The sequence below is a fragment of the Leishmania mexicana genome, chromosome 28 (assembly GCF_000234665.1).
Source record: "Leishmania mexicana MHOM/GT/2001/U1103 complete genome, chromosome 28".
NCBI lineage: Eukaryota > Euglenozoa > Kinetoplastea > Trypanosomatida > Trypanosomatidae > Leishmania > Leishmania mexicana.
In genome coordinates, this window is record NC_018332.1 from 232,308 (window position 1) to 254,636 (window position 22,329).

Genomic DNA, 22,329 nt, shown 5'->3' on the forward strand with positions numbered 1-22,329 from the left:
TTCTAGTAAGCCTTGCACTCCCCCAGATGAAGCCGTCTCCGTCCCCTCTCACACCCATGACAACGCTCACTTCTGCATCCCTTCGCTCTCCCTCTTCCCACATCACGCGAGGACGCACACAGCCTTTCGCCTTGGTCGTCCTACTTGGCCAGCTCGTACCGCTGCTTTGCCTTCCGTAGCACCTGCACCACGTAGTGATAGAAGAAATCGACGTAGAGCAGCGACTGCACAAGCCCGCTGATGACCGAGATCCAGCGCACTTTGTGATAGATATAGTAGCGAATCGCCCAATGAATCATGTACATGACACGGTACGCGCCGAGGCAGAAGAGGTAGTGAGACGTCAGTGCATCGTACCGCTCGGTGTACTCGAGCAGGAAGATCTGCGGCAGAATCGCGACAGCCTCCAAGTACTGCGAGAAGGTCCAACACAGCTCGATAACGATGCTGCGCCGCGGTGTCCCGTGAAACAGGATGGAGAGCACCGCGCACGGAACGATGAGGTAGCGGATGCGGAAGGTGTCGTTGTCGCGATCGTAAGTCGCCTTCCACGGACTCTTGAACTTCATCAAATAGCAGATGTGCAGCGTCGAGGCGATGAAGAAAATCTTCATGGTGGTGTTATAGATGCCAATGAAGGAAAACAGCACATCAAGGTAGCGCGTACAGAAGACAATGGCAAACAACTCCATCGACTTGAGTGAGATGCCGGCAGCAGAGCGCTGACGCAGCATCTTCGATAAGAGGATCAAGATAGCGCTGAGGTGCAGCATATCGCCAACTACACGAACCGACGACATTTTCTGCCGGAGTGCGCGATGCGCTCGCTTTCTGCTAAAACGGTTTCGTGTGTGTATGTGTATGTGTGTGTGTTTTTCGTATCGGCGGAGGAAACGGGAGTGCGGCCGTGCTCTTCTTCTCGCCTACGAGTGGGGAAGAAGGGGCGTCCGGGATGACGGGGAGGCGGCGCCCTAGACCTGCACACGACCTGAGCGAGATGAACAATGTCAATGAGACTCACAAAAAAAAACTATAAATAGACATATATATATATATCGTTGGAGGTACGTATGTATGCGTGCGTGTACGTGTGCGTGGAAAGCGACGGCAAACGCGAGAAACGGCAGCTGGGAATCCTCCACAGGTACCGAGAGCAGAAAAAAGAAAGGGGAAGAACACCAAGGGCGAGAGTAAGAGTTTCCCTGAAAGAGCAACGCCGGCCGTCGAAGCGAGACAGCGCCATGACAGACTGTGGTGAGGAGCAAATGTGCGTCTGGGTGGGAGCACAAAAGCATACCCCTGGGCCTCTCTACCCCACCTCAAGACGGGGCAAGCGCCTTCGAACGTGAGCAGCAGCTGAATGAATGCTCTTGAACAATACACCCAACGCCAGCACCCACGCTTGAGCACACTAGTGACGTGCCGTCAGCCAAGCTCATCACTGAACTAGTCTATTCGCATGAGGAGAACGGGCATTATCTCAGGGACGCGCCCGGAATCTGGCCCGTTTCACACACATCACCATGCCCTCGACATGGAAGCATGAACACGAGGTGTCGGGGCTTACACGTCTGCCTTGTGCGTCTCTACCCTCCCCCCTCCACCGGGACGTATCTTGCGTTCCTTTCCTGTCTCAATTTTCCTTCATGCGTAATGACGATACCAGACACGCGCACACGCCTCCATCCCATCGTAGGATGCACACCTGAGGACGGCAAAAACACACAGGCTTGCACACACAACCTGCGGAGAGACAGAAAGCAAAGAACACGCCAACACTTCACTCGGCATGGGTGAGTGATGGTGGTGCGGCTCCCTGTGGCTGCAAAAAGCGCGGGAGGGCACCAACGACGGCAACGGCTGTCACAGTGTCGAAAACTACACAAAGATACGAGCAAGAGACGCGGCACGACCACGGGGCTCTCGCAGTGCGGAGAGAGGGAGAGGAGAGGAGAACGGAGGTCGACTTCACCGCCGACTCACCTTCTCCACGCCAGCAGTAGTAGGCCAACGGAACCCAAAACCATCGTGGAGGGCCTTGAGTGCGCTGGAGGGAACGGCAACCACACACGCCGGGGAGGGGGGGAGTAGGGAGATCACCAAAAAAATCATTGACGCTTTTCGTTCTTCATGCTTTATCTGCTGCTTCACAGCTTGCACCAGGGGTGCCTCACCCTTTTTTCACTCCACTTTGATCGACCGGGTGGGCAGTAGGAGCGGGTTCATCTGCGCCATGTATATGAGCACCCACGACATCCAGCAGCAGAAGGTGGCCACCGCGCACAATACGCGGACAAGGTCAACCTGGCTTTTCGCCCAGAGCGGGGCGCTCAGCGCACCGATAGCGCCGATGATGATAAAGATGAGAGTACCGAGAAAGAGGCCCATGATGCGCCGCGTAGTGATGCTGCGCTTTTTCGATGACACCCAGAATTGGGGAAAGAGCACACGTAGCTGCTCCTGCGTCTCTCCAACACTTGATGCACGCGTGAGAGAGGAAAGGGGGAGGGACGACAGCAGGTGCAGCAGCGCGGTGGCTCAGGTCAAGGAATGGGAAGAGAGGAGAAGAGAGGGGGAGTGCGAGAACAGCATAAACGGAGCGCGCGATTTGTTTTTTTTTGCTTTTCCCTGTCTTTTTCCTTCGCTTCTCAGTGGCACGCACGCACACACAACGGAAGAAAAAGAAAGCGCGATGAAAGAGAGGGCGTGTGTGAAGCCGGTGCGTCAGTCGGTGTGAGTGATTCGCTTGTCCGGCAGGGGTACAGGCAACTACGAAAAGATGGCTCGAAAGGGGTAAAAGCGCACATGTGCAGCTCTGTGGCGTGCTCGTTACCATGTGTGTGTACGTGAGTGTACGTGTGCCAGTGAATTCGTCAGGGCGAGAGAAAGGCAATGGCACAGGGAACGTAAGTTGAAGGCGCACCAAGAGGAGGGGGTGTGGAGGGTGGGGGACGCAGGAAGGACCGAGGGGGAGGGAAGTTGGTCATGAACGCAGAGATCAAGAGAGAAAAATCGCAGGCAAATGAGGAGTCGGGAGGCGGCAGACACAACGTCCCTGCACATCAACCATCCAGTCGAGCCATGCCTCATCCCAGGGAACCATGTGCCGGACACACCGCAGAGCAGTCGCCTTGAGCTCTGCACACCCACACGCAAGCAGACAGGAGAAGCAGGTTGTATCTCTCCCTCTCTCCACACGGTTTGTCGAGTACTGTTACTGCCTCTTCCACATTGTTTCCCCTTGTAGCGGTGGATGTTGGGAGGAGGAGGAGGATTGTGCGGTTTGAAGCCCACTCAGACAAGCCAGTGGCAAGGAGACAACGCTGGCACAAGGGAAATGATGCACTTCGCCTTCCTCCCTTTTCTCTTTCAAGAGCCCCGTCAAGCGTGAGGCGGCGCGCGACGCAGGGAACAAAGTGGAGAAGACCCGGCGAGGCAGGGCGAGCAAGATCCGATGTCGATAGAGAGGGGCAGCGTGGGAGAAGAGCGAGGACGCGAGGGAGGCGTGCACGAGACCGCAAGAAGCGCACAAACAAAAGTGCCCCAGACGTCACCCCCTCACAGGGTTGGATTCTCCAACTCACTCACCACACGCCACGCCCCATGATTGCTCGTCTCCTTCCACATCGCCACCGTGCCATCAGCGTAGGACACCAAGAGGAACGTACCTACCAGAGACCACGAGAGCTTCGTCACATTCTCGCCAGGAGTACCGTGGGGTGGGGGCAGAAGGCGGCACTGCCACGGGTTCGAGGCGGGTCCATCCTGCACCCAGACTGCAACCAGTCCGTCCTCTGACCCGGCCGCAATGTACGTGAACGGCAGACCCAGATTCGGTGCCCAAAGCACCTCCCGCCACGCTGGGGCGCTCGACGCCTCGGCCGCCTCCAGCTCTATGGACGTCCACACAGACCCCAGCGGCGCGCCGCTGCCCTCTTCGCCGGGCCGAGGCGCAAACGAGTGCGTCCATAGCTTCACGAACCGGCCACCACCGCATGTGACCATACGGGGTGGTGCGAGCGGTATCGGCGGCGCATTGCCCGGAACATTACCAACGTCCTCCTCCAGAGGCGCCATGAGCAGTGCTCCCGGCGGAAAAAACGGAGCAAAGGAAAGGCCGCTGCAGCCGTGCGGGTGGCTCTCGAAGGAGTGGATGTCCCACGTGCCATCTGGACCGCCGGTGAAGACGACCACCGCCCCATCCGCGCAGCCGACGGCAAACAGCTTCCCGTACTCGTGTGGGGCCCATGCAACACACCAGCCCGGTGTGGCCAAGGTGTAGACGTAGATTTTGCGATACTGCGCGTCGTTACCCACGTCACACCAGAGAGCCACCTCATTGGTCGCCTCAGTGCACGTGACGAGGGCGGCTGTGTATAAGGCGGGAGGGGCCCATGCCACACACGTCACCGTCGCCGCCTGTTCCTCGCCGCTGCACTGAAGCACCGCGACTGGGCTCCACGTCGTGGGCTGTGGCCCACCCTTGTACTGCGACGCTTCCTTGGATGAGGAAGTGACAGACTCATAAACGTGCACTGTGCCATCGCTGCTCGCCGTCGCCAGATGCCGTCCATTCGCATCTGCTGCAATGTTGGTCACAGCCGCAGTGTGGCCCGTGTCCAGTAGTGTGTCACTCATAAGCCCGCCTCCAGAGAGTGTTTCTGATCCGTGGGCCAAGACGGGGAAAAGGTTTAACAGGTGACAAGTGTCCGCGTATGCGCGCACACACCAGTCTACTTCGATGCCTGCACTTTTCTTTTGAGGTCCTTTGGCTTTCGATTCCGCCGCCTTGCCCCCTTCCCTCAGACAGGGTCCGCCGCGCAGGTCGGTGAGGGACACCAGCTGTGTGTGTGTGTGTGTGTGTGTGTGTGTGTGTGTGTGTGTGTGTGTGTGTGTGCGGCGTATTCGAATGCGCAAGAAGGGAGAAGGGGGCGCAGCGCGCAGCGTTTGAAGGTGAAAAGGGGGGAGGGGACAGAAGGCAGAAAGGATCCAATACAGGCTTTTCGCGTACAGCGCTGATGCCTTATCCCCCACACCGACACAAAATCGACGAGGAAAATGGGAAGACACACGGGCGCACTATGCTCGCACACGCTAGTGCCCCAATCGATCCGGTGGCGAGTAGAGAAAAGGAAGAAGTACGTGAGAGGGCCACAATGAGAAGGATGTGCAAGATGAGACGAGAGACGCGGTCAAGCGGCAAGCGGGTGCCGTCAAGACGACAAGCGACGTGAACAAGGAGGAGTGCGAGATGTTGCCCGCGCAATCATGCATGGGCACCCAGGCGCCTGCAGCACCGTTTGTCTTGGAAAGCCGGACGCCCACTTCCGGTGCGAGACTCGAATGAAAGACTCCTGTGCTGCCTGCAGTCGTCGCTGTCCGTGTAGCTGTCATCGGTACTCTCTAGAAACAGCAGCTGCTACTTTCCTTTTCCACCTCGCTTCGATCATACAAGACCACAGAAAAACGATACGATTTGTAACGCAAACTAGTGTCGTGGGAATCTCCTGCATGCACAAGAGTCACAGACACGCCCATATGAGCAGCAGCCAAAGAATACACGCGCACGCGCATGCGAGTACTCGTGCGGGTGAGTATTCAAGTCTGGACAGTTGAGCGGAATCGGTTCAGATGTGCGCCCGCTCGGCACAGCCGCAGCGCTTGTCTGTGCTCACCCCTATTCCTCAAAAGTAGCGAGAGCACCACCAACGCACACGCACGCTTCCATAACCGCCACGCTCACCGAGTACAAAATGGGTGGACGCGTGGGTCACTTCTTTCTGGGAACGAGTGCCGTCCGGTGCACGCCCATCCAAATGTCGACGCGCCGCTTCACGAAGATGAGGTACTTCTGCATATGAACCCAGCCGCTACCGCGGTGGGACCGCCCGACGGAGTCGAAGGCGACAACCGCCGACAGCGCGAGCACAAATGCAATGACGCTCCAGAACCACGTGTAGGCGTCCGACAAGCGACCCACGCAAAGGCGGTAGACGAGGCGGTACGCGCCATACGCAGGGATGCACACAACACAGAGAAACATAGCGTAGAACACGATCACGAAATCGCACGAGAAGGGGATGAGGGCGACGTTGTGCTTGCACCGGGAGAAGCGGGTCGCCTCATACCAATCACCGAGGTAGAGACGGTGTGACTTGACGGCGCGCAGCTTGGGGTGCATCTCGATAAGGGTCGACAGTGCCTGAACTGAGAGCTCGTTGCGCCAGTTACGCGGCGGGTCATCGAGGCTGTACGTCTCCAGCACGTCGGCGTGCTTGCACGCCATCATAACGCGATGCACGGCGACGGCGTCGTTCCACCCCTCCAAGGTTACCTCGCGCAGGTTATGGCAGCGGCTGAGAGGGCCGAGGAGCTGCTGCGCCATAGGCTCGCAGTGGCGCGATAAATACACGTACTCGATGCCAGGATTCCAGCGGAAGAGCGGCTCGATGAGACGAGCATCGAGCGCATCAAAAGCCTCCCCACTGCACGAGTGGGGCACGATGATGCTCTTACACCCGCGCTCCGTGCCGAAGGCCCATACACCGCGCAGCCGACTCCGCAGGGAGGGAAGAAAGTACGCTGTGTTCACAATGCACGTGGGTTGGTCGGGGAAGCCGAAGAGGGACGGGTTGACGGCGGCGTAGCCGAGCGTCTTTTGAATGTCTTTGATAGACCAGCGGTGCAGCGGCATCGTGCGGAAAAAGCCACGGTACAAGGGGATGTACTCCATGGGTCGTCTTCTCTCCGTGAAAGGGTTGTGGAACAGTGGCCTCCATCGGCGCGGCTCCATCTTTCTCGCGCGACAAAGGTGCGTCGAAGGATAGAAGGTCAGCGGCTTACGTGCCGGTTACACCGGCCCCTTTCCCTTGGCTGAGATCGCACAAGAAAGGGGAAGAGCTAACAGAAGAGTTGAAACGGAAACAATGAGCAGGTGGAGAGATGGGCGGTCGCGCTGGTGTACGAGCAGGTGATTGTGCCCGTCCATGCGCCTGTCAGCAAGTTTGCGGTGTCGGCCGGGAAGAGGAAAAAAAAAACGCCGCCGACGCAGAAGCTCATTCCTCGCACCTCACGGGGGCGTCCTGCTGTGTGTGCGCGTATGCCCGTAAGTGCGGGGAAAGGAAAGCTGAAAAAGCCGCGCACGTGTCTTCGCATCCAACACGGGTTTGGAGAATCGAGAATCGAGAGAGAGAAAGAGACAGACAAGTGATTGCGTTGCAACACCCAACGCTGCCCTCCTCTCCTTCCCCCCTTCTCAACACCTATTCGAGGACGTGTTGCACTGTGAAGCGTTGCTCCACGCGTGCTCGGGTGGGAAGCAACTCGAGAAACGCTGAGGAGAGACGCAAGCAATATGGCAGTGCGTGCGTGGCTGCGTGGTAGACGAGACCGTGCAGAGTGTCCCCACCATTCTGGGGAGTGAGAGGAGAGAAAGGACAGGAAGAAACGCCTTGATGGGGAGGAGAGAAAGGCAAGAACCTGCAAAGCAGTGGGCGGCCAGCCCCTGCAAGATGCAAGGGCGCGCGCTTGCTGAGCCCGCCTCCCTGTGCATGTCGGCACGGAGACGGTGATGAGCTCTCTCTGGTTGCCTCGCTTCGTCTCTTGATTACCGTGCGGCGACCATCTCGCGTGGCTGCCGAGAGGAGATCGAGGGAGAGAGGTGGGGCACGACTCCTTGCGTCATACCTCGAACACATTTCTGTTTGGGGTAGGAGGGAGGGGAGAGGTGTCGTGGGCGAGTGGTGGGTGGCGTAGAGGAAGGGAAGAGGGGAAGGCGCGATGATAAGAGACAGTGGAGAAAGGCGGTGTGGTTGCTTCTCGTATGGGTGCACAGGTCCGCGTGTGTTTGCCGACTCCACTTCGGCGCCGGCAGAAGTAAACCACACACACACGCGCGCGTGTGCACGTTCGACTCAAAAGAAAATGAAAAGACAGCTGAAGGGAGAGAGAAACGGAAAATGCGCACTGACGATGCGTCCGTCTCGCTCCATGTCTGTGTCTCTGTACTCGAGGGAAGCACGAAACCAGCAACCGAGAAAAAAAATGGCGTGTCCTGTTTCGTGGGTTCGCTACACTTGGAAGGGAAAAGAGAAGGGAGAGCGCGTGTGCCTGAGTACCTGTGCACGTGTATCGAAGGCGTGTCGGAGAGAGAGGGGTGTGGGGGTGTGGGAGACGTCCCCAGACACGCACGAAGGGTGTTCGGCCTAGGGTGTGAAAAAAGGGGGGAGGGGAAGGATAATGTCAGAGTTTAGGTTTGCGCAGGAGAAACACGCGCGCCAGCAGAGTTTCCCAGAACGCGGGCAAACGACTCCGCAATGCAGGCGAGACAACACGACGCCTACGATACTCAGCAAGGCAAGACTTTGAAGAACATGAAAAATAAAAGCCGCGTGGTCGAAGACGCGCGCTCCTGGTGATGGCGAGCAACAGGATATGGCAAAGGGCGCAAGAGGGGAAAGAGAGAAGACGTGTCCGTGTGCCCACAAGCGGGGTGAGCTGCGAGCCCGTATACGTGCGCGCAGAGAGGGGGAGGGGCATACGCATACATACACACAAACAAACACGCATGCACGTATGAGAAATAGTGAAGTACGCTACACGACAACTAGATGCGTCCGCACCCTCTACGTGGTGTTTCCTGTCTCTCGTCATGCGTACACGGGGGGACGTGGCGCACGCGGGATTTAGTCCAGCACGGGCCACGACGGAAAGTATTTCATGTAGTACCCATCCACCTCGCGAAAGTGCACGAGTCGCACGTTGAGCGGTACGCTGAGCGCGGCCACACGGTGCACCGCCGACGCGATCCCCGACGCAATCCACTCCCTGTCGTTGCTGAAGACACCACCGCCCACCTTGGTGAGAAAGATGGGCGGTAGCGAGAAGGGCAGCGTCGCTGGCGGAGACGTGTCCGCCAAGCTGGCCTGCCGCTCCAAATCACGGAGGGTGTGCTGAACGCCGACCAGGAGCGTGGCCTCGTACGTGCCGCGTAAGATGATGCGGGAGAGAGTGGCGATGCCGCTCCACTCCAGCGGCGTGCAATGGCCCTTCGGGGGCAAGCTCAAGGCACTGTTATACGTCTGAGTCACCTCATGAACCTCCACCTCGGCAGCCACATTGGCATTCAATCTGCGCATAACTTTTCGCTCCGCTTGATCGGTGAGCTGGCGCTGCTCAGGAACGCGAGATACAGGCGGGTCGTACAGAGGCAGAGTCACGGTGGCGTCTTCCACCAGTCCAATGCGGAGGCGTGACGCCAACTCCTCCTCGACATCCGCCACGGAGATCCCCTCGGCGGCGGCGATGCGATGCAATCGCGCGGGCAATGAGGCAATTTGCCGTTTCTGAAAGAAATACCCGTTGCGGATCGTGAAGAAGTATTCCCGCAGCAGAGCAGGCGCGCTGCACGCAGTGGAATTGGTGGCATCCGCAGCAGAGGCAGCGTCGCCACTGCTGCGCTCACGGGTGAGGTGCTCGACAAGGTCGTCCAGCATGTTCAGCTGGCGATCCGTTCGCTGTCCACGGTCGGTCACATCAGCATTTTCCGTGAAAGGCGCCGCATCCGTGGCGCCAAAGAAGTCGGGGTGGAGGAGGTAGTTACGATAGGCAGTGCCACCCATGCACGCCAAGGCACACGCCGGCCCCTGGGTCGGATAACGCGCGTAGTGACGCACCCCGTGCTCCGGTGAAACTTCAGGCGACGAGAACTCGAGCAGGTTGAACTGACTGGCGACCTGAAAGACGCCATTCACCGTGAGGCTGTGCATCCGCCCAGCGTCGCCCGTGACATGCGCGCATGCCACAGGCGACATTGGGGTCGACATCCCGCAAGAGCTACTGCTAGCGGCTGCCAGTTTCGCGAGCAGCCCAGGGTGCTTCTCGTCAAACGTCCGCACGGCTGCCGCCGTTTCCGCGCGAAGATCGGCAACTCTTGGCGTGGAATGCCAACCGCTGCTGACGGGGCGGCCCCCTGCCACGCGCGGGTGGTGAAACAAGGCTCGCTCCTTGCGTACACGACTGTGGCCGCTTGGCTTGTTGGCGCGCACCGCCTCAAAAGTGCAGCTCTGAAAGAGGGAACGTCGTGTAGCAACGTAGTCGCCCTCCGCAAAGCCGAATAGAGCCTCGAAGAAACGCTCGCCGATAGGCATTTCCTTCACGGAAGCTTCGCTGGCGGGCGCTCGAGTACTTTCTGGACTAGCGCAACTCATGCCGCTGGTGCCGTTGCGCTTTGCTGATGATCTCCTGTGCAGTGTAGAAGTGACGGATCGGGAGCGTAAGGGGCAGAACGAAACGCCGCTCCAGCGAGAAGAAGAGGACGCAACGAGAAATGAGTGCCGTCAAGAGACAGCGCAAGGCGCATGGCCTCCAGTCAAGCGTATGGCACACACGGTGTGTGCGCGCGTAAACGCATCAGCAAGGTTCCTCTGCTTCCCGCTCACTGGGGGAGGGGTGGGGTTGCGGACGAGGCACAAAGATCGGGTGTCCTCGTTGCCATACATTCCTTTTCTTTCCGCTTGGTGGACGCGCTCTGTAACTCCAGGGTTCGGCATTGCGAGAAGGCGAGCAAAGCTGAAAACGAGGAGAACAGCGAAATACAACCCACCTCAACAGCAGAGGGGAAGCAAAAGGGGAGCACCAGCGCAGGAAGACAGCAAAAAACAAGAGGTGTCAAAGGAGGGGAATGAGGCGCAGAGATTAATGGGCTGTGCTTGCGATGATGTGCATCCGTGTGTGTATGTATGTGTGTGTGTGTGTGTGTGTTTCAACCCCTGCTGGATGCTGGTCATCATTCGTCGTGGTGGCGCTACTGCTTTTCCGTCACGCGCGCGGGTGGAGGTGAGCGGGTCTTGCATCCGGCCAGCGAGCCGACAATGGGCAGAGGAATGGTACGGTTGGAGCTATGCAGCAAAGCGCGTCCAGTTGCACCCACAAAAAAATCCTTGAACAGCGCTGAACGACGCACCCTCCCCCTCTGCTGTCTTCCTCGCCTACGACCCGCGTCACCCTCCCTCCTCCCATGAAGCATCCACGCCTTTTTCTTTGAGTAGTGTTCGTATCGTTTCATCGCTGTTGATTAACGGTTCGGCGTCACGTTACCCCCTGCGAACACCCCTGCCCCCTGCCCCTCGTCCCCCTCCTTTTCGTAGTCGCAGCGCAGGAGTGCGCAAGAAAACAAGAAAGGGGGCACGCCCTAGCCAGAGGAAGCGTTGGCACGTACGCGAGCATACATACAAATAGACGCGGCGCCTCATTTGGCCATCTGGGCCTACTCGATACCGTCCACAGAGGCAGAGCCCAGCATCTGTGTACTGGTTGTCGCATCCACCGGCACCGCCGGCGCTGGCGCTGGCGCCTTGCTCGCCGATGGCACAATCCGCTTTGCAGGCGCTATGGGTGCCAGTGGCATCTTGCGTTCTGCCGCGACCTTCGCCTCCTCGGTTGGCTTCTCGTCCCGCTCGTTCTCTTCATCCTCGTCGCCTTCCTTGGCTGAGAGGTTGACCATCACGGAAGCCTGGCTGGGCGGAACATAGGTGTCGAGTGTCTCATCACGGCTCATGAGCAGCGTCTCCATCTCGTTGTACTGCTTCTCGTAGATGAGCTGCAGCGCGGTCTTGCCCATGATGTTCTGTTCAGCCGCACTCCACCCGTGTGCCAGCAGCGCCTCCGCCGCAGCGACGCGGTTGTTCAGCGCAGCAAAGTGCAGGGCCGTGTTGCCCTCGTCATTCGGGACATTCGGTTGGGGGTTGAATTGGAAGAGCATCTCCAAGATGGGCATGTGGCCATTCGCAGCTGCCATGTGCACCGCCGTGCGGCCCTGCTCATCCCGCGCATCGACGTCGCTCGGGTTCTTCTCCAGGTACGCCTTGAGCAGATCCAGATCACCGGCTTCGTTGTACCGCGCACTGTCGAGGAACGCATCCACGTCCGTGAGCGGCTCGCGAAACTCTGAGTCCGGCTCGTAGTAGGGCTCCATCGTTGCGGGCACCTCTCTCGCGAGGTCCGTTCTCGGTTGCGCCTGTACCAGTCAGGCAGTGTTTCCTCTGATGTCGTGTGGCATGGTGCAAGAGACGGAATAGGCGAACACGGACAGGATTAGATGGCATGCGCACAGTACACCTTACATGCGTACGTCACAGGAAACATGCGAGTGCATCGCGCCGCGCACACGCTTGGGCCCTCGTGTGTGGTGTCAACAACGGAGGCCGATGGCCGCTCTGCACGCCGCAGGGCACAAAGACGCGGCCTCCACGGCGGTAACGGAAAGAGGGTGGCGCTCGCAGAAAGGGGGCGACGCTGGCGGAGTGCCATCCGCACCATCTGGGCGTATAAGCAACCTGGTACTTTCTTTCCGCATGAGGCCTTCCGGCCACCCGACAAGAATCGTCACCGCTACCACGCTTACCACATGTACTCCCCACGCCCGGAGAGCTACGCCGGAATCACTCGACCTCTTCCTTCCTCTCCTCGGGTCCACTGTCGCGGCCCCAGAGACACCGTTAGGGAGGGTGGTGGTGACTTGATGATATTCCTTTTCTGCTAGATTTTGTTAATGAGGAGAAGGTAGAAGCACACAGACACACACACCCACACGGAGAGACACAGACACACAGACATACGAGGCTAATAAAGAAGAGGGGGAGGGGGGAAGTGGTCGTACATTGGGGGTTTGTCGACATCGACAACAGACAAGGAAAGGCAAAACAGGAAAGGCACACTCCGGCACGCCAACATAGACACACACACACACCATCACGCACACTCACAGGCACGGAAAAAAAGATAGCGCTCCTTGTAATCGACATCATCGCCATGATCGGGCATACGCCTCCACACGATCACGCACAGACACGGGCACAAAACGAAAACGAAAAATGTAGAACAGAGAACAAAGAAAAGGAACATGAGTCACACCCCACCCTCACATACGCAGGCGCGACCGTCACCGCACCATTCACCGTATCATCTCCCCCCTGCTTACCCCTCGCCTACCTCCACACCTCATCCATCAGTGCAGAGTATCACAGACACACTCGACAAGAGGCAGAGAAGAGTATAAAGCAGGCGCAATCGAAGACGACACCAACGCGCCTCAGTCACCCTCACTTGAGTTACGTTATTCGTTGCTCTTGCACGCGCGTGCATGTTTCTGCTTCCTTGTACGCTATAACATTCCGCTCATCCCCACATATGCACACGCACACACAATGCCTCCTCCCGCTTTTCTCTGCGCTTTCCGATCCTTGTGTGCCTCCTCGTTCATTTTTGGTTCGTCTTCAGGGCAGAAGACAGAGAAAAGCACCAGAGATGGGCGCCTCGACAACGCCCACGCGTGGGAGGAGAGAGAAGTAGGAAGACGGTCAGAGCAAGAGTGGGAGGAAGAGCTGGACGAGGATCTATCGGTGGGCGCGAGAAAAAAAAGGGAGATTCGTTGCACCTGATTCGATTCTCTGCCTGCATGGGTGTAAGTGGGTGTGTGAGTGCTGCGATGGTTTTGCGTTGCCCACACCATCGAAGGCGCACACGCCTCCACACACGCACATCCGCACAGACCCACACGCGCAGGTACGCTGAGAGCAGACAAGGGTCTCGCCTCAGACCCACCGTGGCGACGACGATTCCACAATGGCGTACGTGATGGAAAGGAGAGCCACGGGGAGGGAGAGAAGGAAAAGAGAAGAGATCCATTCGGGATGCAGAGAGTGCCACGAAGATGAGCAGTAAACGCGAGTGGGGGCCCGCAATAGTAAAAAAAAGAAGAGGGGAATATGGTTGCCGCACCTTGGGGTGACACATACATCCGCGTTGATATCATCCGATATGTTAGGCGCTACCTGGCATACACATACACAGAGAGAAACACTAACCCGCCCTCATATACTCTCTCGCGTCGTCTCTCGCGCCACCAAACATATCTAATGCAACATCGACAAGAGCAAGAACGCAACGAACAAACGACATTCATGCGCGAACGCACAGAGCAAAAGAAGAGAGGCGCCTCGTAGACCAAAGGTAAAAATAGATCGACAGAGGCCGAGGAGACGAACAGCAAGCGAACGACGACGGCAACACGAGCAGCAGCAACGAGAAGGAAAGTATGAAGCGCGCGCGGAGAAAGAGAAGGGGGCGGGGAGTACGAAATACAGAAACGCACCACAATGCGCACCCGTCAAGCCTAAACTCGCACACACACACACACATACACACACACACAAAAAGGAAAAAGCGAAGCGGCGCAACCAGTCTATGAAAACAAACAGGAGACATATGGACCCCCCCACGCACCGTTGCGCCTCCTTTCCCCCCTTTTCCGTCTTTGTTTGCTTGCCTATCGAGCCTTTCAGAGCTGCACGCTGGCGCAATCCAAAAAATGGCCCCCGCCCCGCCCCGCCTCCTCCTCTCCCATCGTTTCGCGTACTTCCTTACGAGTAGAACTTCGGCTTCTTCACAGACGGCTTAAGGATCTGGAAGGAGCACATGAGCTCGTTGTCGACGGTCATCACGGCGCCGCTGTTATCGAACTCATTACAGTAGTTAGGGGCAGAGAAGATGGTGATGAGCTTGCGCTTCGCGAAGAACTGGTACCCATCCTCTACGACTTGGTGCGCGCGGCAAATGAGCTCAAACTGGTGCTTATTCAAGAACTTCTCTACAATATCCTGACCGAAGGTGAAGGACACGCCACGGTCGTTCTCGCCCCACCCCGACAGACCTTCCTCCGGGTCTGACCACAGCAAGTCGCAGATCAGACCAGTGTCCGCCACATCGCACGGCCGCGTGATCTTCTTGATCTGGTCCATCGTCTGCAGCTCCGGCGAAAGACCACCATGGCAACAGAAGATCTTGTCATCGATAATGCACGCTACAGGAAGGCAGTTGAACGTGTCTGTGAACGCCTTCCAGAGGCGAATGTTGTAGCGACGCTTGCACTCGTCGAAGAAGCCGTAGATGCGATTGATGCTGGCGCACTCGTGGTTGCCTCGAAGGATGAAAAAGTTCTCGGGAAACTTCACCTTGAAGGCGAAGACCAGGCATATCGTCTCGAGACCCTGCTTTCCGCGGTCCACGTAGTCGCCGAGGAAGAGGTAGTTCGCTGTCGGTGGGAAGCCGCCGTTCTCGAAGAGACGGATAAGGTCGTAGTACTGGCCATGAATGTCGCCGCAGATCTTGATGGGCGCCTCCAGCTCTAGCAGAGGCGGCTGCGAGAGAAGAATCTCGCGCGTGCGTATCGCCAGCTGCTTCACGTCATTCTCGGCTAACTGCACCTGCTTGCCGGGCTTCGCACCACGCACCTCGAGCAACTGCTCGATAATGGAGTCGACGCTCATATCTGCTGCGCTCTGCTGCTCTTTTTCCTTTCGCTGTAGCGAGACCTCGACTTCCTGAACGGGTTTGGCGGGCTTCGCTCTGCGTCGCTCTCCTCTACAGAGTGAAACTATGCTGCTGCTCGGGAAATCGACGCTTCTGCGGAGGGAAGGAAAGGAAAAGACAGCGGTGTCGGAGTCGCCGAGCTAGTCTTTACGAACCAATAAAAAAAGAACTAAATAAAAAGCCAACACACACACACACTGCTGACGCTGTCGGGTGGGTCAATGATGATGATGAACGGGAGGAACACAAAATGAGAGGTGGTATGTCGTGATGGTAAGGCGGTCACGCAGGCTAGAGAGGAACAGCTTTACAATCAACACGGAAAGATCAAAAGTGGAGGAAAACGAAAACGGTGAATCACACGCACTTGTTCATGTGTTTTTCCTTTTTCTTTTCGTTTTCTCAGACAGCGACACTTCGCCGCTCACGTAAGTGCGTGCCTTCGGTCCGTGGGCTTGTGTGCGCCTTCTGGTGTAGGGCTGCGCACCTGCCTCAGCACGAAAACTGCTTTGGTATTCGCTGGGCAATAAGGTACACAGAGCAGCAGCACAGGCGCCCTCAAGAACAACGGTGAGAACCCACACAAATAAGAAGAATGAGGAGCCCCTCCACGACACGGACACCAACCACACGTGCACGTCAGCTCAACGTAGAATGGCGCGCCACCTCTCCGCGTGATTCGCTCCCTTGTTGCTGTTGTGGTTGCGCTCGGTGTGCTTGCTCTCTTCGAAGTCTATATTCGCCGCTGCGGAAAGGCACGGAAGAGAGAACAGCCACGCAACCAAAGAAGGAACAGAAAGGTGCTCCCACGTCAGCAACGCGACAAAACACGTACCGTAGACACACACGCACGCACACACACACACGCAAGAGGGAAGTCGTAGGGACACGGCAAGACGGCAACGGGAAAGAAAAACAAGGACAGCGGCAATCACGAACGCATGCGCTTACTACACACGAATACGTAAAGGCACTTCCGGTGGAAGAGGTGTATCAATCGAGAAGGGAGGTTGCGTGTGTATCGGCGTATATGGTGTCCAGGGCTGCTCTGTAGGGCCCAATGTGTGACCCGTGAAAGCGAACAAGGAAGAAGAGTCGAGAACGAGAAAGACTGCGTAGCACGGCGCAGGCGACGGGCGGGTTGATATATGCGTGCTTGGGTTTTTTTTGATTTCTAAAAGTGGGTTATATCAGCGGAAGTTCCTTGTGGAAGGGGCGAGGGAGGGGGGCGGTGGTGAGTTCAGTAAGAGAGCGAGAGTGGGCGAAGAAACAAAGAAGAAAAAAAAGATACCGCAGCAGTGATCACAAATAGACCGGCTCTACGCCGGACATGCCACAAGGAGAGTTGCACGTATGTGCGCGCGTGTGTGTGACCCGATGCGTTGTATCAAAGGGAGGAACGACCAGGAAGACGTGGAAGGCAGGGGCGTGGGATCAGTTTTGTTCATGCTGGAGACAGGGAGGTGACGGCGGCGGAGAGGACACACGTCGCACAGGGCGAGCGGCGCACAGGCATGCACATACGGAGAGAGGACCACCAGCAGCCAGCATCACGCTGACCCTACTCTCCACGTGGTGGACAGGAACGAGCCGCTCCTTTTTCTCCCCACGGTGGCCTCGGCAAGCAGTACTTTCGTCTGCCTAGAGCACATGGACATGGAAAGCGCCAGCGCGAGTGCGGGACGCTACGAAGTCTCCCTTTTTTTGTTCCTCACCGCTTTAACTCGCACACACACACACACACAGGCAGAGCGAGAGAGAGAGACGACGAAGTTGTCGCTGCGACAGTCGATTGCGCAAGAAGGCTGTGTAAGCACAACAATCCCTCGTGAGACGGTGAGGGACACACACGCCTACGTGTACGTCTTTGGGCACGCGTGTGTGTGGGGGGGAGGTATCTGTGTGTGCACGCGTCTGTCTGGCACTCAAGGAAAGGTCGAAGCGAAAACAAAGATGACGACAGCAACGAAAAACGTTCAAAAAGAAAAAGTCGGAGAAGGTATGTGAGCGGAGAAGAGGACAGACAGCACACACAACAGGAGAGCTGACTCCAGAACTGAGGGAAGGATAGGAAAAGAACGGTGGGCCACGTACACCTGTGCACCGTCTCTCAGAACCTTGTCGCTTGTTCTCCCTCTTTGGATGCGCATCCTCTCGACTCTCCAGTGCCACGACTTTCTTCTCGTAAAACCCGCACCACTCCCCCACTTCGCTTCCGCTCGGCCTAGTCCTCGCTCTCCATCCCGACAGCATCGGCGCTGACAGAGGTTGTCTTGAGGATCGACACAGCAGAGGCGCCTTGCATGCTCACCGCAAACTGCAGCGGGGGCACAGGGGCGGGCCAACGCGCGCGGCACACCTCGCGATCGCCTTTGAAAAATGTCACGATGGCGCCGACAGTCGCGTCTGGGTCTTCAGGGTCGAGGACAACAGGAGCAAAGGGAAGCAACGGCGACGCCGGTGCCACTCCCGGAGCTGACGCGGGGGCAGCTGAGGGGCCGCTGGTGGGTGTGGTCGCCGTGGCCGTGCCTGCCGTGCCTCCTCCAGAGCCGCCCAGAGTCTGCGGGGGTGGCAGCGCGGTCGGGTTCGCGGGCATTGTCATGGGGGGGCTGCTGCCCTGTTGCAGAGGGCGGTTGTTGCCCACGTCCATCGATGAGGATCCAGGCTGGAAAGCTGGGGACGTGATCGGCGGCTCGGCGCCACTGCTGGCGTTCGTCATCGCCACGCTCGCGTCGATCACCAGCGGCATAGGTCGGCTTGGCACCACGCTGCTGCTGCTGAGCGCGCTAGTGCTCGCGACGCTCGCTGGCAACGGTGTCGCCGAGAGAGTCAGCGCAGGCTGCAGAGGCGGCGGCAGGTGCTCCATGGCCTTGGCACCGGACGGTGGCTCCAGCGGCACGCCAGGCTGGGCAAACTCCACACGGACAGTGATCTCATCCTGGCTCTTGTACAACACGCCCTGCTCATAGAGCGCATCCGCGGACCAGTAGCGCACCAACTCCCCTGTGTTGCAGTAGCACACAGTGTTTTTCTGACGGCGAATCTGCATGTCGTGCTGAATCTCCTTAAAGGCAACGACGCCGATGGAGACGAGCTCGCACTTGTCGACGCGGAAGACGATTGTGTGGGCAAGGCCGGTGGAAAGTGGCTCCGTACCACACAAGTCGAGTATGTCCGACGTCGAGAACTCCACACCGTCGTCGCGGATGCCGGGGCCCGGTGTAAAGCGCCACATCGACGGAGGGTCAAGACCGATCTCGCGCTTCAGCGACTCCAGCTGATACAGCTCTGCATCCTCGGCCACGACGACAAGGTCGTCGGCCTTGTTCGGCAGCCCGTAGCCACGCAGGTAGTTGAGGATATGCACAAAGTTCTCCGGGTCGCGGTCGAGAAACGGGTGGCCTTGCAAGTCACGTGGGAACTCCTGGAAGTTGTTCTCTGCCCACTGTGCCAGTAGTGATGGCGAAGAGCACAGCGTGGACTGCAGCGTAGTTATTTTCGTGCCACCGACGTTAAGAACAACAACGCGGTCCAGCGGCGTTGCGGCGGCGTCCTTAGCCTCTAAGGCGTACCGGGCCGTGTCGCGCGTGGCCGCCTCATCCACCGGCGCGCCAGAATCGTCGCGCGACCGCTTACCGTTGGTGACCGGCATTGCCTACACCGATAGGAGAACCAGCGAAAGACGATGTGGGGGGGGTGCAGAATTGGGAGGGGGGCCCGTGTGGCAGAAATCAAAGTCCTTCAGAGAGTCTAAAGAGTGGATAATAGGAAAGGAAGCGAGAGGCGAAGAGGTAGCGGGTGAGGGGGCGGCTGAACAGGTGTGTTGGGAGAGCCGCCGCGTCCCACCACCGTACGCGAGATCACGTAAGAGAGCGTCGGAGGGACAACCGAGAGACAAATGAAAATAATAAAAACGAGGAGAGTCCCAAATGGGCCCACACGCACACACGGCGGCGGCGGCGGCGGCGCGGCAACGGAGAGCGTGGCTGTGAGCGCGAAACCAACGAAAAAAGGAGATGAGGGTGGTGAGGAGGGCGCGTCGTGCCCGGTCAGCTCTGCGGAGCAACAGAAATAGAAACGCACACCAAAAGGGAAGGGAGGTGGGTAGCCCAGATAACGTCACCGTCAATGGAGACGTGACGGCCTTCAGCGGGGGGAGGAGCGTTGAGAAAGACAGGGGGTGTGGGTGGTGTTCGAAACAGCGAGTGTATCTAAACCTCTTCGACGCAGAACATCTGTGCGCGAAAGGGTGCGAAGGGAAACAATGAGGGCAGTGCGCATATATGTTTGTTTGTTTGTTTTTGTTTCGCGTGTATGAGGACGTACGTGCGAGATGGCATCGGAGGTGGTGTCATAGCGGTGGGAGGTGAGCCCGGTATCACACAAATACAGGCAGAGAAGGAAGAGAGAGATTGGCGAAGAGAGGGAACGCAGAAAAAAAAGAAGGGTGACAACGAGGGGTATCGCACACACTCGGTGACAGAAAAACGCGGGCAGGTTCTACGGCATTGGCACGTGAGTATGCCTGGGAGGGAGGAGCGAAAAACAGGAGGTGATGGTGCTACAAAAGAAAACGAGGACCGCTTCGACGGCAAGAGCCACCCACACCCACACAGGAGGAGGAGGAGGAGGGGGGTAATCCTCGCGGTTCTTATGAACCTAGCATGGACACTGGTACCAGAAATGCACACCTGCGTTCGCCTACCTTGTGTGTACTCGTTTTTCGTCTTGCAGCAGCAGCACCAGCAGCAGCGGTGACCTCAATGACACGAGGCGCAAAAGGCGCGCGCATGCATTCACGCACCCGATGAAGGAAACAAAATTACAAAACGCCCTCACACGCACACACACACGCACACACAGAGAGGGAGAGCGAGGGAGAGGATTCATCCGCTCATGTGTGGGCATACCGTCGGACTCTGGGAAGCAGGGGAGGCCACGGTAGACGAAGGGAGAGACATAAAGCCGAGGGAGTGTTGGGGTCAGTCGGTAAGAAGGCTTCGCCAGAATGGCCTCTGCCCCTCTCCCCGTCCTCGCACGCATACACCCCATTCCGCCCCTGCACCGGCCTCACATCCCATCCACTAGCTCCAAGCACTCCGCATCGTCTTCGTCATCCACCTCGAGGGCAGCTGATGCAGTAGTGTTCTCTGTGCGCACTCTCTTCTCCGCCGGGACGCTATCGTGACGCTCCCCACCAAGGGTGGGCTGGGTCGAAAGGACTGCGCCTACAGAAGCGTGCGGCTCAGTGTAGCTGTCTCCAGCGCCATCGGAGTCGTTGAACGTGTCTACGGCATCGTATCCTCTTTGGCCACCGGTGAAGGTATCCGGCTGCCACGTGTCTGAGCGAGTGGAGTCATCATTATGGGGCACAGAGCCGCGAGCAAGGAGGTTGCACGCCGGCGCGGGTCGCGTCCCTGCTGCCGCGGCGCTCCTCGACGCCGTAGCAGCAGCAGCGGCACTCGCTGCTTTATCAGGCAGCAAGAGACCGGCAAGGTTCTGTAAACACGCAATCAGCATCGGCGGCACCTTGGAGGAGATGACCAGGACCGTGATGTCCGTGAATAGCAGAAGCGCATCGGTGGTCAAAACATCGGGGTAGCGGTTGGTGATGTCCCCGTGCAGAGCACAGTAACACGAGCCACTGCCGTCACGCAGGAGCACCATGGAGTCAGCGGCACTCTCCGTCACTAGGCGCGTCATGAGTCCACCGCAGCACGCGACTTTGGCCGACCGTGAGTACTTGCTGTTGATCTCGGAGAGGTGCGTTAGTACGACGCCCTTTTCTCTCGCGAGTGACTCGAGCACCGTTTCTGGATCCATGGCACCGCTGCAGCTGAGTTGACAGACGCCAAGTGTAGAAGAGAGAAAGGAGGAGGAGAGACGGCGTGATGTTGCAAATGCCGCAGGGGCGGAGGCTCTAACCGTCGATCCTACGATGCCGTGACGAGAAGATCGAGACGACGATATGCACGGGCGACCGATGCTTTACGTGGCAGGAAGCCGAGGTGGTTCGGATAGAGAGGACTAGAGCAAACGTTGAGGAAAAAGGCGGCAGAACAAGGCTCGTCCGTGAAGTCAGCCCCATCCGACATCCTAATCGAGAAGCAAGGACACGCTGCGAAGCCGTGTTTCGCAGGTGTGTTGAGTTGCGGCCTAGACAAGATGCGCGGTTCCGGTGCACGCCGCAGAGAGGGCGTATGACGTGCCACAGTGCGATGCCGGCATCACATGTAATTCCCCTTCAAGGAAAGTGATGCAGTACTGTGTGTGGGGGGAGGGAGGGGACCAGGCACGCGCTTGCCCTGGTGAGGGCGTCTATCATTTGGCAAGCGACTTCCTTTTGTACGCAATAAGGAACGGTAAACATGAAAAATGGGCCGCCGATAAAAAAAAATGAAACGCAACGGAGAAATCAAAGAAAAAGGGGAGAGAACAGACGCGCGTCAACCCCCCCCCACACACACAAAAAAAAAACGCTACCGAACATGCATGAGTTTATGCGAGGATGAAAGAGGAAGCTACACGCAGCACTGTGCACCCCTTCCCCACGCCACCCCACATCGACTCCATCCCAGTAGCCACTGTCACCGTTGCGCGCTATTGGTGCCGTCACTGTGAGCAAAGACAGAAACGGGAGAAGTGCACAGGGTGCCGAACAAGGGGAGAGGTGGGTAGAGGCGATCGGGGTCGTCGGCGGGAGATCTGACGCGGAGAAGCGGGCGTCTGAATAGGCAACAAGAGCACAGCAGGAGGAAGAGCCGACTTATCCGCGCATTCAGCCCTACCGCCACTCCTCGACCTACCCACCCTTCCACCGCAGTCATGATCACTCTCGCCAGGTGTCCCTCCGCCTCGAAAACAACTCGATCACCGCGTGCGTTGTGAAATGATAAGCTCAGCGTAGCGCATTAAACACTGACACTCGTGCGCGATGAGCTCGTAAGTTCCACTTGTTTT

At 57.9% G+C, this 22,329-nt stretch overlaps 9 protein-coding genes across 9 annotated transcripts; all 9 read right to left on the minus strand.

The window, feature by feature from the left end:
• Positions 1 to 140: 140 nt before the first annotated feature.
• Positions 141 to 800, minus strand: LMXM_28_0630 (ER lumen retaining receptor-like protein; the record flags this gene model as incomplete). The annotated part of the gene is made up of 1 exon (XM_003876847.1): positions 141 to 800. The coding sequence occupies one exon, from the start codon at positions 798 to 800 to the stop codon at positions 141 to 143; it is 660 nt and encodes a 219-aa protein (XP_003876896.1).
• A 1,381-nt stretch (positions 801 to 2,181) lies between these two features.
• On the minus strand, positions 2,182 to 2,388 carry LMXM_28_0640 (conserved hypothetical protein; the record flags this gene model as incomplete). The annotated part of the gene is made up of 1 exon (XM_003876848.1): positions 2,182 to 2,388. The coding sequence occupies one exon, from the start codon at positions 2,386 to 2,388 to the stop codon at positions 2,182 to 2,184; it is 207 nt and encodes a 68-aa protein (XP_003876897.1).
• Positions 2,389 to 3,558: 1,170 nt separating this feature from the next.
• LMXM_28_0650 (putative protein transport protein Sec13) lies at positions 3,559 to 4,638 on the minus strand (the record flags this gene model as incomplete). The annotated part of the gene is made up of 1 exon (XM_003876849.1): positions 3,559 to 4,638. One exon carries the CDS (start codon positions 4,636 to 4,638, stop codon positions 3,559 to 3,561), a length of 1,080 nt encoding a protein of 359 aa, XP_003876898.1.
• Positions 4,639 to 5,770: 1,132 nt separating this feature from the next.
• Positions 5,771 to 6,793, minus strand: LMXM_28_0660 (conserved hypothetical protein; the record flags this gene model as incomplete). The annotated part of the gene is made up of 1 exon (XM_003876850.1): positions 5,771 to 6,793. The coding sequence occupies one exon, from the start codon at positions 6,791 to 6,793 to the stop codon at positions 5,771 to 5,773; it is 1,023 nt and encodes a 340-aa protein (XP_003876899.1).
• Positions 6,794 to 8,684: 1,891 nt separating this feature from the next.
• Positions 8,685 to 9,767, minus strand: LMXM_28_0670 (hypothetical protein, unknown function; the record flags this gene model as incomplete). The annotated part of the gene is made up of 1 exon (XM_003876851.1): positions 8,685 to 9,767. The coding sequence occupies one exon, from the start codon at positions 9,765 to 9,767 to the stop codon at positions 8,685 to 8,687; it is 1,083 nt and encodes a 360-aa protein (XP_003876900.1).
• A 1,499-nt stretch (positions 9,768 to 11,266) lies between these two features.
• On the minus strand, positions 11,267 to 11,974 carry LMXM_28_0680 (conserved hypothetical protein; the record flags this gene model as incomplete). Its single annotated transcript, XM_003876852.1, has 1 exon — positions 11,267 to 11,974. One exon carries the CDS (start codon positions 11,972 to 11,974, stop codon positions 11,267 to 11,269), a length of 708 nt encoding a protein of 235 aa, XP_003876901.1.
• A 2,446-nt stretch (positions 11,975 to 14,420) lies between these two features.
• Positions 14,421 to 15,326, minus strand: LMXM_28_0690 (putative serine/threonine protein phosphatase catalytic subunit; the record flags this gene model as incomplete). The annotated part of the gene is made up of 1 exon (XM_003876853.1): positions 14,421 to 15,326. The coding sequence occupies one exon, from the start codon at positions 15,324 to 15,326 to the stop codon at positions 14,421 to 14,423; it is 906 nt and encodes a 301-aa protein (XP_003876902.1).
• A 2,267-nt stretch (positions 15,327 to 17,593) lies between these two features.
• On the minus strand, positions 17,594 to 19,021 carry LMXM_28_0700 (conserved hypothetical protein; the record flags this gene model as incomplete). The annotated part of the gene is made up of 1 exon (XM_003876854.1): positions 17,594 to 19,021. One exon carries the CDS (start codon positions 19,019 to 19,021, stop codon positions 17,594 to 17,596), a length of 1,428 nt encoding a protein of 475 aa, XP_003876903.1.
• Positions 19,022 to 20,439: 1,418 nt separating this feature from the next.
• LMXM_28_0705 (conserved hypothetical protein) lies at positions 20,440 to 21,192 on the minus strand (the record flags this gene model as incomplete). The annotated part of the gene is made up of 1 exon (XM_003876855.1): positions 20,440 to 21,192. The coding sequence occupies one exon, from the start codon at positions 21,190 to 21,192 to the stop codon at positions 20,440 to 20,442; it is 753 nt and encodes a 250-aa protein (XP_003876904.1).
• Between the last annotated feature and the right edge of the window lie 1,137 nt (positions 21,193 to 22,329).